Source organism: Euprymna scolopes, chromosome 43 (assembly GCF_053919585.1).
Source record: "Euprymna scolopes isolate OS-2025 chromosome 43, ASM5391958v1, whole genome shotgun sequence".
In the NCBI taxonomy this organism is placed as follows: domain Eukaryota; kingdom Metazoa; phylum Mollusca; class Cephalopoda; order Sepiida; family Sepiolidae; genus Euprymna; species Euprymna scolopes.
This window is the reverse complement of record NC_136524.1, coordinates 63920535-63935691: the sequence shown is the minus strand read 5'-3', so window position 1 is coordinate 63935691 and position 15157 is coordinate 63920535. Positions and strand designations below refer to the sequence as shown.

The window sequence follows — 15157 nt, the reverse complement described above, 5'->3', positions numbered from 1 at the left end:
AGAGCATTCACGATTAAAATACTTGTAGAAAAGGCAGAGGGATGCAACATTTCATCGATGGGACAGAGGCTGAAGCTTAGATGACAGTTCAGGGCCTATCAGGTTTGCGACTCTTTTGAACCTTGTCAAGGAGCAAGAGACTAGTAGCAGATGCACCAGCCCAGATGTGACAACGATACTCCATACATGGGCGAATGGTGGCCTTATAGAGGTACAGGATACTTTCGGGTGTTAGTAGTTTTCTAGCACGGTAGAGAGCCCATCTTTCTTGCAGCGGCCCTGGCAATGCCTTCAATGTAATTGTTCCAACTCAAGTTTCCAGTGAACGTTAGGCCAAGGAGTTTGAAAGATGTATTCTCAGATAAAGAGTCGGCCATTGCTATAGGTGGTAGGTGGTTTCTTGTAATTATTGAATGAAACTAGTTTAGTCTTGGCAGCATTGAACGCGACCAACCACTTTTGTCCCCATTCCACCACAGATTGGAGGTCTTCCTCTAGTGTTTCTGCCATTTCTTTAGAAATGTGTTCATTCGTCTTGTCGTGCCTGCCATAGTGTAGTGTCATCAGCATTATATACCCATCTCAGAAGCAATTTTGTCGGAGGTCATTTATGAATATCAGGAAGAATAGAGGTCCAAGGATAGAACCCTGGGGCACCCCCGCATTTATATCATATTGTTTAGATGTACGACCGTCGAGGACAACCTGGATTTTTCTCTTAAGAAGGATTTAATTATGTTAAGTATTCTACCAGTGATACCGTATGATCTAATTTTCCTGAGAAGACCCTCATGCCATACCCTGTCAAAAGCCTTAGATATATCTAGAGCTACCGCTCTGCCCTCCCCCGCTTTATCCAGTGAATGGTATATACGTTCAGAGATTAGTTAGGATGTCTGCTGTGGAACGGGCTTGTCTAAATCCATATTGTTGGTCAGTCAGAAGTTTAGCATCTGTAAGCTGATGGACTAGAGCATGGTTAATTAAGGTCTCAAATATTTTGGCAAAAAGTGGGAGGAGGCTAATGGGGCGATAATTTTTCTCGTCACCCTCCTCTTACCGGTCTCCCCTTTTTTCTCCTCCTCCTCCTCTTACCGGTCTCCTGTTTTTTCTCGTCCCCCTCCTCTTACCGGTCTCCTGTTTTTTCTCGTCCCCCTCCTCTTACCGGTCTCCTGTTTTTTCTCGTCCCCCTCCTCTTACCTATCTCCTGTTTTTTCTCGTCCCCCTCCTCTTACCTATCTCCTGTTTTTTCTCGTCCCCCTCCTCTTACCGGTCTCCTGTTTTTTCTCATCCCCCTCCTCTTACCGGTCTCCTGTTTTTTCTCGTCCCCTTCCTCTTACCGGTCTACTTCTCTCTCTCTCTCTCTCTCTCTGTCTGGTCTACTCTCTCTCTCTCTGTCTGGTCTACTCTCTCTCTCTCTGTCTGGTCTACTCTCTCTCTCTCTGTCTGGTCTACTCTCTCTCTCTGTCTGGTCTACTCTCTCTCTCTGTCTGGTCTACTCTCTCTCTCTCTGTCTGGTCTACTCTCTCTCTCTGTCTGGTCTACTCTCTCTCTCTCTCTGTCTGGTCTACTCTCTCTCTCTCTCTGTCTGGTCTACTCTCTCTCTCTCTCTTTCTGGTCTACTCTCTCTCTCTCTGTCTTTCTGGTCTACTCTCTCTCTCTCTGTCTTTCTGGTCTACTCTCTCTCTCTCTGTCTTTCTGGTCTACTCTCTCTCTCTCTGTCTTTCTGGTCTACTCTCTCTCTCTCTGTCTTTCTGGTCTACTCTCTCTCTCTCTGTCTTTCTGGTCTACTCTCTCTCTCTCTGTCTTTCTGGTCTACTCTCTCTCTCTCTGTCTTTCTGGTCTACTCTCTCTCTCTCTGTCTTTCTGGTCTACTCTCTCTCTCTCTGTCTTTCTGGTCTACTCTCTCTCTCTCTGTCTTTCTGGTCTACTCTCTCTCTCTCTCTGTCTTTCTGGTCTACTCTCTCTCTCTCTCTGTCTTTCTGGTCTACTCTCTCTCTCTCTCTGTCTTTCTGGTCTACTCTCTCTCTCTCTCTGTCTTTCTGGTCTACTCTCTCTCTCTCTCTGTCTTTCTGGTCTACTCTCTCTCTCTCTCTGTCTTTCTGGTCTACTCTCTCTCTCTCTGTCTTTCTGGTCTACTCTCTCTCTCTCTGTCTTTCTGGTCTACTCTCTCTCTCTGTCTTTCTGGTCTACTCTCTCTCTCTCTGTCTTTCTGGTCTACTCTCTCTCTCTCTGTCTTTCTGGTCTACTCTCTCTCTCTCTGTCTTTCTGGTCTACTCTCTCTCTCTCTGTCTTTCTGGTCTACTCTCTCTCTCTCTGTCTTTCTGGTCTACTCTCTCTCTCTCTGTCTTTCTGGTCTACTCTCTCTCTCTCTGTCTTTCTGGTCTACTCTCTCTCTCTCTGTCTTTCTGGTCTACTCTCTCTCTCTCTGTCTTTCTGGTCTACTCTCTCTCTCTCTGTCTTTCTGGTCTACTCTCTCTCTCTCTGTCTTTCTGGTCTACTCTCTCTCTCTCTGTCTTTCTGGTCTACTCTCTCTCTCTCTGTCTTTCTGGTCTACTCTCTCTCTCTGTCTTTCTGGTCTACTCTCTCTCTCTGTCTTTCTGGTCTACTCTCTCTCTCTGTCTTTCTGGTCTACTCTCTCTCTCTGTCTTTCTGGTCTACTCTCTCTCTCTGTCTTTCTGGTCTACTCTCTCTCTCTGTCTTTCTGGTCTACTCTCTCTCTCTGTCTTTCTGGTCTACTCTCTCTCTCTGTCTTTCTGGTCTACTCTCTCTCTCTGTCTTTCTGGTCTACTCTCTCTCTCTGTCTTTCTGGTCTACTCTCTCTCTCTGTCTTTCTGGTCTACTCTCTCTCTCTGTCTTTCTGGTCTACTCTCTCTCTCTCTCTGTCTTTCTGGTCTACTCTCTCTCTCTCTCTGTCTTTCTGGTCTACTCTCTCTCTCTCTCTGTCTTTCTGGTCTACTCTCTCTCTCTCTCTGTCTTTCTGGTCTACTCTCTCTCTCTCTCTGTCTTTCTGGTCTACTCTCTCTCTCTCTCTGTCTTTCTGGTCTACTCTCTCTCTCTCTCTGTCTTTCTGGTCTACTCTCTCTCTCTCTCTCTTTCTGGTCTACTCTCTCTCTCTCTCTCTTTCTGGTCTACTCTCTCTCTCTCTCTCTTTCTGGTCTACTCTCTCTCTCTCTCTGTCTTTCTGGTCTACTCTCTCTCTCTCTGTCTTTCTGGTCTACTCTCTCTCTCTCTGTCTTTCTGGTCTACTCTCTCTCTCTCTGTCTTTCTGGTCTACTCTCTCTCTCTCTCTCTGTCTTTCTGGTCTACTCTCTCTCTCTCTCTCTGTCTTTCTGGTCTACTCTCTCTCTCTCTCTGTCTTTCTGGTCTACTCTCTCTCTCTCTCTGTCTTTCTGGTCTACTCTCTCTCTCTCTCTGTCTTTCTGGTCTACTCTCTCTCTCTCTCTGTCTTTCTGGTCTACTCTCTCTCTCTCTCTGTCTTTCTGGTCTACTCTCTCTCTCTCTCTGTCTTTCTGGTCTACTCTCTCTCTCTCTCTCTGTCTTTCTGGTCTACTCTCTCTCTCTCTGTCTCTCTCTCTCTGTCTCTCTCTCTCTGTCTCTCTCTCTCTGTCTCTCTCTCTCTGTCTCTCTGTCTCTCTCTCTGTCTCTCTCTCTGTCTGTCTGTCTCTCTCTCTCTCTCTCTCTCTCTCTCTCTCTCTCTCTCTCTCTCTCTCTCTCTCTCTCTCTGTCTTTCTGGTCTACTTTCTTTCTGAAGCCACTTGATGTAAGGAGCTAACAAATATGAATGATAATTATTGAAAGACAAATGTTATAGGTGGAAGGAAAAGTCGGGAGGAAGTGAGTTCCATAAGCATAAGTTAGTCTTCATATCAAAACAGCAAATTGATGAAAATCACTAGATAGTTTAACAAGCTAGAATAAAGAAATAAAGGAATAGATTAAACAATTCTAAAGAACACGTTTCATAATAGTATTTATTAAAAAGTATAAGATTAGCAACAGCACGTCTAAGAGAGTCGTTGCAGAAAAGAAGGGTAGTGCCAATTAAATTACAGATATGTTTCTATATCTTAAGAACCCTCAAATGGGATAGATTTACCAGCTCAAATATGACAATACTATTTACATGGTTTAATAGAATATTTGTCAAAATAAAGAATAGTCTCAGGTGTAAGAAAGTGTCCAGAGTGATAGAGAGAACTGATTTTATAAGAAACATCAGGAGCAATATTTAAGCAAGATTTAATATATGAACTCCAGGAAAGCTTTGAAAATCTCGGGAAGAAAAATTTCCTATGATTGAAAGATATGAGTCATGTCATCCATTAAATAAAAAAGCCATTTTATACCCCAAATCCACAACCAAATCTAAATCAATTTGTAGATTATACAACCTCGGGGAGCAACACCAGTATAATGTTATCAGCATAAATTTTAATCTTCTGAATAATATCCTCTGAAAGATCATTGATATAGAGAAGAAACAATGTTAAGCCTAGAAAAGAGCACTAAGGAACATCATCATTGATAGGATGAGGAGACACCATTCAGAATTACTTGCAAGAAAGATCATAACCAGAATGCCATATTCTGTCAAGTGCCTTCAAAATGTTGTGTGAATTCAGCAAGCTTTATTTTCAAAACAATGTCTTATTTGGATTACTCTTGAATCTGGATGGAATTGTGAACGTAATCCTTTGTTTAATCCACAAGGACAGCATGCTCTCAATCTTAAGACTCCTACACAGTTAGGGTTAAGTAATTCGCAATTTGTATTCTTAGTATTGCTTGCACTGAGCCTTCAACTTGCAAAACAGTGTCACTAAAGTGAATTTTATTCAGTACTTTATTCATACTTATAGACAATTCTCGTATACATTTTTGGAGTCTTAAACCTATACTTGTTTTTAGATGTATAATCTTACTACTTACTATAGATCACATATTTGTGTGTATATATGCATACATATATTACAATAGAAACATGCAAGCATGAAAAGTAATATGGTTAAGCTTAAACATGGAAAAGACAATGACAAGATATTCTAGTAAAAATATAATAAATTTATAATTTAAAATATTGCAGCATTAAGAATTTTAACGCTGCAAAATTTTAAGTTATAAATTTCTATTTTTTACTAGAATATCTTATCCTTTTCTTTTCCATGTTTAAGCTTAACCATATTATTTTTCATGCTTGCATTTTTTTTATTGTAATCCATGATTTTTCCAGGCTTCCAGTAAATTCACCTGTTCTTTGTTTAATTTCAGTCTTATTTTTTTGCCCCCATAAACATAAGATACACATATGTAAAACAATGTACTGCACTCGTCTGCTTTCATTCTGTTTCATTTGTTACTTCTCTTTTTGCGAGAGCAGTGAATTAGTAGCAACACTAGTCACTGAAGTGACATAGTTGTTATGGAAACCGGTCATAAAAAACGTTGAATGAATTACAAAATATCTGATATTTTCCCAAAACCTCTGGCCTTGATGGAGGGGAGACTAAAACTTACTGTTATAGTTTTTAATGATCTGAAATAACAGAAAGGGGAAACTTGATTCCAAATATTTCTCATATTTTATATCTCCCTCCTTTGGTTTTTATACAAAAAGTAAATTTCAGTGTATAAGGATTATTTGATACTAGAGATATTCATAATTCCAAAAGAGGGGAGATATAACATATTTGAAATCCAGTTTCCTCTTGCTATTATTTCAGATCATTTGAAACCATAGCAAGTTTTTTGCCTCCCTTCCATCAAGGCCAGAGGTTTGGGGGAAATATGAATATATATATATATATATATATATATATATTCATGTGTGTGTGTGTGTGTGTATATATATATATATATATATATATATATATATATATATATATATATATATATACGCACACACACATACACGGTGGGACAATAAAATTTTCACCTTAGTAAAAAGTGCATGATTCCATTTCCATTTGATGAAAACTAGTTTTCTTTTGTTTTGTTGTTGCAAACCATCTACTAATTGACCAGTTGTGTACAAATCCCAAGAGTGGTAGAAGCCTTCTATCATGTCTGAAAGTGACACAATGTTTAAGAGTCAGATCAGAGATGCACCACTGTACAACTTGTGCTCTCTTTCGATCCAAGTTATGACAACAGGACCATTGCCAGCACCCCTAAAATGCATTGCTGGATTGCCACAAATAACAGGGACGTGCAAGGATGTTGAAAACAGTTTCTGGCAACAATAAATTTTAATTGTAAAGTTCAATTTACAGTTATTAATTTTCTTTCTTATATATATATAATATATATATATATATATATTACACACACAAATTATAAATCCTTATCTCAAAAGTTCAGAAACATATCTTATTTTCCTAACTTTATTTTTTATTTTTCATCTGAAATTGTCTTCATCAAGACAAAGCCGGTTAGCAGCAAGTACATGTATTTATGTATATATTGTTGATGAGGTATGCGCAAAAATTTATCAATTTTATTTGTAACAATCACAAAGTGCATGTAAAAAAAAAAAAAAAAAAAAAAAAAAAAAAAAAAAAAAATTGCACCCATATGTGCCACAAGTGACCTCTTAGTGCATTTGGAGCTTTAAGCCTCATGCTTGATTTTTATTGTTTTGTGAATACACATAAATTGAAGGTGCAGTAAGGCATTGTGCAAGGTAATATTAAGCTGGGATTGTTATATCATGGGTTGTTGCGTTCTGTCTAACGACTGCATAACTTAACCATATCTCTTGTGTTCACAAAAAATGAGTGAGAGAAAAAGAAAAGCATACAAAACAAGTATACATATCAAAAGGAAAGAGGAGAAATATTGTTATTTTTTTTTTTTTTTTTTTTTTTTTTTTTTATTCAATTTTCACCCCAAACAAGGCACAGTGCCACTTTGAAGCAGGGGGCTACTATTAGGGAATTAATTAGCGGGATCATTATGAAGGGAGAAGAGTAGAAAGATGTTTGTTAACATTACACTTGAACTTCTGCATATCATTGCAGTTGGGAAAGCAGAATCCCGGAAGGGAGTTCCAAAGACCCGCAGTTCTGGGGAAGAAACTATTGGAGTAAAAGGCTTTCTTGCACCTAGGGATCTCCACTGTAAAGGGATGAGACTTTAAGGTCATCAATAGTTCTCATTTTTAACCTTTAGCAAAGTCAGTGTCAGCTAACACTGATCTGACCTTTTAGCCTATCACTTTTTGTCACTAAGTGGTTAACTTTAGTGTAGCGAAGGGTTATTGTCTTGGTCATGTTTTAATACCACAATAGCACCTTCTTGATTTTACGTGTCTCCCCATAAGAAGTCAGCCATAAGCTCCCCTCCCTCAAGTGTGAAGAACTCCAACTCCCATAAAATGACTCATTATGGCACACTAGTGTCAGAGATTCATAATAAGCCTCCAGGAATGTGTAAAATCGCTGTGAGGAATACTTTGCATATATACAAAAATAATTATATATTCTCACAATTAATTTTTTATTCTTCTTATTAGGCACATAAAAGCGAAAATGAACCTAGTTGCTCAAAGACAAACAAACGTGCAGAACAACTTGTGAAGAAAGTGACACGTGACGTTCAAAAATTGCAGAAAAATTTCTTCCCGAATGCATTCAGGTATGAATTTTCTCTTAATTTTATCATATTCTCCTCTGTTCATTATTGTCATTCACTTTTATTATAAAAGTTGTGTTTGAAGACTGACAATACAGTTTTATAGAAATCCAGTTAGAGATGAGACAAGGTAAACAATAAATGACAACTTGTAAGCAAAAGTTTAAATGTTTTCAATATTTATCAAGATAATGTGTCGAACCAATATGGTATCAGCGGTGTTATGTTCTTTGAATTTTCATGCTAAACATCATCTTCAGAAAGAAAAAGTTTTTGAATATGCACAACTCCCTGGCTGATGTGTTTTTTTTTTGTTTTGTTTTTTTTGCCATGAGCTGGAAGTAAGAGAATGTCTGTTGCATTAGGTTTGTAGAGGATCATGAATTTTTGTTGAAGTAGGAGTTAACATTTATGTTTGATATTTATCAGTAATAATTATATTGTTATGTGTTTCATTTAGATCTCATTTTAATTTATAAACATGTGCGTGTGTATAATTTTTTCCTATTTATTTAAGTCATATGTAAGAAAAGTAACTAGCGATAAAAAATGATAAAAAGTTGGAAGGTAGTTATTTTCCTTGAAATATTAATTCCTGAAATTAGTTTTCCTTTTCTCTTCTCTCCATTTACTTATTTTTTAGTATATTGTTATTTGATTTAATATTTTATTAATTATTTAATTATTTTACATGGACAGGACATAGTACTGCATTCTTATGTCCCTCACACGTTAGACGCAGATTTGTGTATATATCCACAATCAACATATCTGCTGATATTTGAGCACACCTGAACATTAGTATTTGATAAATACTCTTAGTTATTTGTTAGTGATTTGTGTGTTCATTACGTTTTTCACGTATGGTTATACCAAAAAGGTGCAATTGAGCTCTGCTTTGTAGTTTATTATGGAGTTGAATTTTCTTTTCATTACTGATTCCTTAATTCTACAAAAATTTATACCAAACTGCATTGTTCTAGTGTAGCACAATAAGCACCTTTTTGGAGGCACTAATTCAAAGCTTTCTTCTTGATATCTGATTTTTGTGAGGCAACATGTAAAATTGGAAAGGTGTTATTAAAACATGTTGAAGACATCTAGAACTGATGACATGATAATAAAGTGTATTCAGGATCAGATTTGATCCTGATTGAGTTTGACAGATGTTTATAAAAAATGAGGGCTTGGCAGTACTGCTGAAAGGTCAGAAATGCTGAACCTAATGAACTTGTGAATTAAGTTTTTCTTTGTTTCTTCTTGTTGAAATATATTTGTTTTCCACTCTCTCTCTCTCCTTTCTTTCATTTGTCACCATGATTTGGAAGCTGCAATTACAACTCTATTTGCGGCAATCGTGGAAGCCACAGCTCGACCGACTTTAGTTATATTTGTTCAGCTGAAATGTAAAAACAAATATATTTTTTTATATGAAAAATATGGTTTGTTCACTCCTTTTAGTTGAGCGTTCAATTTCAGAATGATCCCAGCCCAGATAATTTGTAGGAAATAATTAATGACTCTGAAAACTCTACTAAAAACCCAGGTATAAATTATTTTCTTTGTATCTATAGAGAGCTGGTCATACCATACTAGGACATAACAGCCTTTCCAGAAACCTCTTTGCAATGCAAGGACTGGCCTATGATAGTGTTAGAATAGCCTTCAAACACAACTTTTCACACATAATGCACAATGCTTCAAGCAAACTACATTCTTCTCATTGAATTTCTTCTTTTTTTTTTTTTTTTTTTTTTTTTTTTTTGTTTCTGCAGTGAAAAAATGGCTTTTTTTACTGTCGACAACACAACAGTGCCTGTTATTCCAAGTAATACGACAGACGACAGATTTGAAGAATTTTTAAACGATGAACGAGCCGGCGAAGAAGTATGAACAGAGTTTGGGGAACTGGTTACTTAAATTGAAAAATGGGTGAAGTACTCATTGGGGAGGGGGAGATTAAAACTTGCCTATGTATATTGTCCTAACAGTCGCTACATAAATGGACTTCTTTCCTCTTTTTTAATCTTTTTTTTTTTTTTACTTAATAAAATTGTGAGAATTTTGAAGTTCTTATTTTATTTATTTTTTTTAATGTATTATAATTATTTTTATTTGTATTCGCTAGATCCTAATCCTTTTTATACTCTTTCAGAGGCAGTCTGGTTAGTGCTTTCTCTCGTCAATCTTTCCATCCTCTTTGACCCTTTACAGCTATTTTATATTTTTTTAAATATAAGATGAGATGTCTCACAGTTCCAGTTCCTTTGTTTTATTTCTGTTGTAGTTTCCTTATGGCTGGTTAATTATTATTACTATTAGTGGAAGGGCTACTCCCTACCCGAAAGGTTGGGAATTCATTTGGTATATGAACATGCCTTTGTGCATTCACTCCACAGGCCGTGATCATCTCAGTCATTGTTCCAGTCCAAAGTTGTTGTATATGCTACAACAAAGCAATTCTTCCAAAGTAAGAACCACAAGTTCAATTTATGAACAAAGGGGTTTTTTTGTTTTTTTATTTTTTATATTACAAGTATTATCTACCTTCCTAAAGTTGTATGGCAGATTTTTAAAATGAGTTTTTGCCTGACCAGACTGAAACACACAAGTTCAATTGACAACCAAGAACTCTTAGGACAGGTACGTTGACCCAACCACTCGGCAGCTCTCAGAAAAAACACTTTGGACAAAAATATTTTCAGTTCTTTGTGCCTTTCCCCTTTCCTTTAGCAAAGCATCTATCCCCTGCAACTCGTCTGCCACCTGTATGCCCCACCGAAACATGCTGTACAGTGTATGTTTAACGGTACAGTTGTTTAATTGACACTCAAATTTGTTTACAATACTCATGCTGATGACAATGATAATGATGCATCATACAGATTATTTTAAAAATTAATACAAAAGAGTCGGTTAATCCAGAGCAAAGAACAGCTATTTGTGCCAAAGAATTAGCTAGATACGTGGATATCGCTGCTCTATCTAACCCATTTTAATGATGAAAAAAGGTGCAGTGTATACGTTTTTTCTGGAAAGGCACACCCAAGGGAGTAAAAAGGGAAGGAGTTGGGTTTCCTATCAACACAAAGATCATATTTCAGAACAACTTTGTGGAATTAGTGATCGAATTCTGTTACTGAGGGTATGTTTACTTGTGATCATTACGTGTCAGTTATCTCAGTATATACCCCTACTTGGATATTAGACAGAATGTCAAAATGGGGTTTATTAAGATCTAGGAAATTGTATCAAAGGGATAGGAAATTGTATCGAAGCAGATAAGATTTTGTTGCTTGGAGACTTTAATGCGCAGGTTGGAAGTGATCGCAACACCTGGGGTGTTTTCGTAAAATATTGCATTGGTAAGGCAAATGATAATGGGATTCTTCTTTTGCAGTTGTGCACTGAACATAATCTTGCAGTATGTAACACTTTCTACCAACAAAAGCCTAGTCACAAGGTAACTTGGATATACCTCAGATCAAAACATGGTCATATTCTTGATTATGTCATGTGCAAGCGTGATCTTCAGAATGTGTATAGTGTAAGAGTTATGCGAAGTGCAGATTGTGACACTGATCACAATCTTGTTCGTGCTAAACTTAAGTTGTGTATAAGGAAAAAGGTCAGAGGCAATGGAGTAATAAGATACAAAATAAGGAAATGTGTGAAACTCTTAGGATCTCATTTGACAGAACTTGGGAACGGTTCAAGTCACAAGCATATAGCAAAGGAGCTGAAATTCTTGGCTTTAAGAAAACCAAACATAAGGATTGGTTTGATGAAAAAGATTCGACCATCACCAATCTTTTAGAAGAGAAAAAAAATGCTCACAAGATATGTTTGTGTTCTAATGGATCAGATAAAATAACTGCAGAAAAGTGTATAAAGAAGCAAAATAAAAAATACAGCATGAGACATGCCGAATGAAGAACAAGTGCTGGGCCAAATTATCAGCAGACATCCAGACAGATTATGACCACAAAAATTCAGAAGATATGTATAACAAAATCTGACAAGTTTTTGGGGTGCAGCCTCCAAAATTGGTATCTGTGAAATCCGAAGATGGTTTTGCCCTTTTCAACAATGTTGAGGAAATCATGGAACCATGGACAGAACATTTTTGAGATCTTTTTGATAATCCATCTGAAGTAAATGATACAATAATTGATAGTCTCCCTCAAAAAGAGGTTGTTGATGAGATTATGACTGATCCCAGTACTGATGAGACCAAAAGCATGTTAACAGATTAATAAGAGAAAAGCACCAGGACTTGATGGGATATCTGTTGAATTATTGCTATTTGGAGGTGATAGCTTTATCAACATAGTCCATGCACATCCTTGCAGTTTGACATGATAATGCTATCCCTCAAGATTGGATTGATGCAATATTGATCCCAATTTATAAAGGAAAAGGGTCCAAATCTGAGTGTGCTGATTATAGAGCTATTAGCCTGCTTGAAGCCGTAGGAAAGTTTTAGCAAAGATGTTAAATCGTTTGCTGAAATGGATTTGTCCTTCTACGATCATCCCAGAGAATCAATGTGGTTTTAGATCTGGCTGCAGCACAATGGACATGATATTCTCTGCGCGACAGCTAACGGAAAAATGTATGGAGCAGCGAGTGCCTTTGTATCAAGTTTTTGTCAATCTGACAAAAGCTTGTGATATCGTCAATTGCAATGCACTCTGGAAGATTCTTAGGAAACTAGGTTGTCCTACTAGTTTTGTGGAGTTGCTTCAGCAGTTATACATGGTTCTGTAACTTGTATGAAGTTGTTATATTGTGTAATACATCTCCACATATCTTTTTGAATTGTGAAATTTAAAAGACATAGTTGCTAATTAGCTTTTTTTTACAATTTTTGTTTAATCAATGCAGTAAAAGTTGAGATATTTTGCTAGTTGTGATTCATAATTAAAATTATAATTCATGTATTTTTCTTTCAATGTATTTCATATAAATATATCAATTTTAATTGAATATTTTATAGAAATAGTAAAATTTCAAAATCAGTGTTGTGAAAAATGCTATGAAAATGAAGGATCTTTCAGCATTTTTCTACACGATTTTTAAAATTAAATGCTCAATTTTCTGTTCAAGATGGGAATCTAATTTTTGGTATGCTCTTATCACATCAAATCTCAACTATCATCACCAGTGCCATGTTGATTTTCTGAAAAAAGTTGCAAATCGACCTGCCCTATTGCCCGGGTGTTTGTAGGTGTGTGTGTTTTTGGGTAAATGAAAACAAAAATCGTTGGTTGTTTTTAAAAAAAAACCGAAGCCTAAATGGCTTGGAAAATAATAAAGTGGGGGAAAAAAAAGTGTGACCTGGCAGGTGCCCGTTTTTGACGAGTTAATGACGTTAACTTTGAGTGCGGGACAATGTTTTATTTACTGCAAGTCTGTTCGCTTCTTTTTTTATACGAAAAAGCTTAATGCACATGCGACGATCGAAAATTGTTGAATATTTATCTTTTGAAAGTCGAGCAAATTAAATAGACAGGCGACCCCGGTTGTTAACTTGTAGATATTATCATTTAGGTGCGATATAAGAAGTTGTGAGGCGACCGATCGGTTCTCAGAAAAAAAGCCTTTCTTGGACATACATGAAAACGCACACACACACATAAACAAACATTTTCGCTTTTATATTTATAGACTAGCGGGGGGGGGGGGGTACCCGGCGTTGCCTGGGTGTTTCGAGGGGTGTGTGGTTTTGGGTAAATTAAAACAAAAGAATAATAAAAAATTGTTGCCCGGGTGTTTGTGTTGGGGGGGGGGTAAATAAAAAAGTTTTGGTAGGTAAGTATGAAGGATCAAACCTGAAGTCTTGAGGCGAAGTTGGAAATTAAAGTGTGAAAAAAAAATGTGCGCCGTTAATCATTGGGCCACTAAGAAATAGTAACGGAAAGATGTTTGAATTTATTTAAGTATTAAGAATTGGCAGGTGCCCGTACTTAATGAGATCAACTTTCATTGCGTGGCAGTATTTTATTTACTGTGGAGCAGTTTTAAAAAAATTTTTTTTTTTGTTTCCCCAAGATGTTGGTGGGGGGGGGGGGGGCCAGCATCCCATAAAAGATTTTGGATTTTCCAATTGTAATAGCAATTGTCTGCTATAAGGAGAAACTCCGCATTGATCAAAGCTGATTACTTTTGGACGTTCCCAGTGATCGCACCAGGAACGATATCTTAAGCTCCGTTTCGTTTCTATTATATGAAAAAGTCCAATCCACATGCGGCGATCGAAAAATTTGGGATACTTAGCTTTTCAAACTCGGGCAAATTGGATAGACAGGCGAGCCCCATTGTTAACTCATAGATATTATCATTTAGATTTGATATAAAAAGTTTTAAGGAGTGAGCCGACCGATCGCTTCTCGGAAAAAAGCCTTTCTTGGACATACACAAAAAGCGAACATACATACACACACATTTTCGCATCTATATTTATAGACTAGCAGGGGTACCCGGCGTTGCCTGGCTGTTTGTAGGTGTAGGAGGGGTAGATTAAAAAAATAAAAATAAAACAAATATTAAAAAACGAACAAAAGCAAAAAAACAACAGCGAAAAAAAGTTTTTATGTAGGTGTGTGTGTTAGGAGGAGGGGTTAGAGCCAAACCCTATATTAAACTTCTTTTGAAAGATTGGAAAAACAAGAAAAAACAGCGAACTTAATGTAAGAAGAAAAAGTAAAAAACTATAAATAAAATTAAAAATGTTTTGGTAGGTAGGTAGGATCGAACGTTTTGGCCGTTTTGCCCTCCGGCCTTCGTCAGGTGTTTTGTATTGAACTGGGGAACCGTTTGTTAGGAGTCTCGAACCCAACCCTAACAAATGGTTCCCCATACAAAACACCTGACGAAGGCCGGAGGGCAAAATGGCCGAAATGTTGTGACAATAACAACCAAGATGAGGAAGTCAGTCCGACAATCTCAATCAATGAAAACACCTCATCTCAAAACTACAGACAATTACTATACATGAAATGGTCACACACATTTTGCTTTTTATATATACAGACTAGCGGGGGGTACCCGGCGTTGCCCGAGTGCTTGGAGGTGTGTGTGCTCGGTCAGGAGTGGGGGGGGGGTGTTAATCAAAACATAAGAATTAGCGGAGTAAAAAAAAAAAAACTAACGTAAAGCAAACGAACGATGTTAAATGTAAAAATGGTAAAAACGAAAATGAAAACAGAAAAACGAACGTTAAAACCTCTTTAAAAATTCTGAAAAATAAAAACAAAAAAAAAAAAACACTGCCATAAATAACCAGCGTGGGGTACCCAGCTTAGCTCGAGTGTTTTTTGGTGTGTGTGGTCGGACGGGAGTGGAGAGTGTTAATGAAAACCTAAAACAGAAAAACGAACGTTAAAAAATCTGAAAACATGTGAAAAATAGCTTAAATAACCCTGCTTCAATATTAAAATTTAAAAAATCGAAAAAAAAAAAAAAAAGACATCTCACAATGATTCAAGCCCAAAACATTTAGATAATGAGGCCGCGCTCTAAG

General features: G+C 37.0%; 1 protein-coding gene across 4 annotated transcripts in view; it reads left to right on the top strand.

Annotated features, from left to right (window-relative positions):
* Positions 1-9701, top strand: part of LOC145268374 (protein WWC2-like) — a 162783-nt gene extending 153082 nt beyond the window's left edge. For all 4 annotated transcript variants that reach the window (XM_080123929.1, XM_080123928.1, XM_080123926.1 and 1 more), the window contains 2 exons: positions 7514-7635; positions 9408-9701. In XM_080123929.1, coding sequence (XP_079980055.1) covers positions 7514-7635; positions 9408-9525 — 240 coding nt within the window. In that variant the 3' untranslated portion in view covers positions 9526-9701. The remainder of the gene's footprint in view (positions 1-7513; positions 7636-9407) is intronic.
* The last annotated feature ends 5456 nt before the right edge of the window (positions 9702-15157 follow it).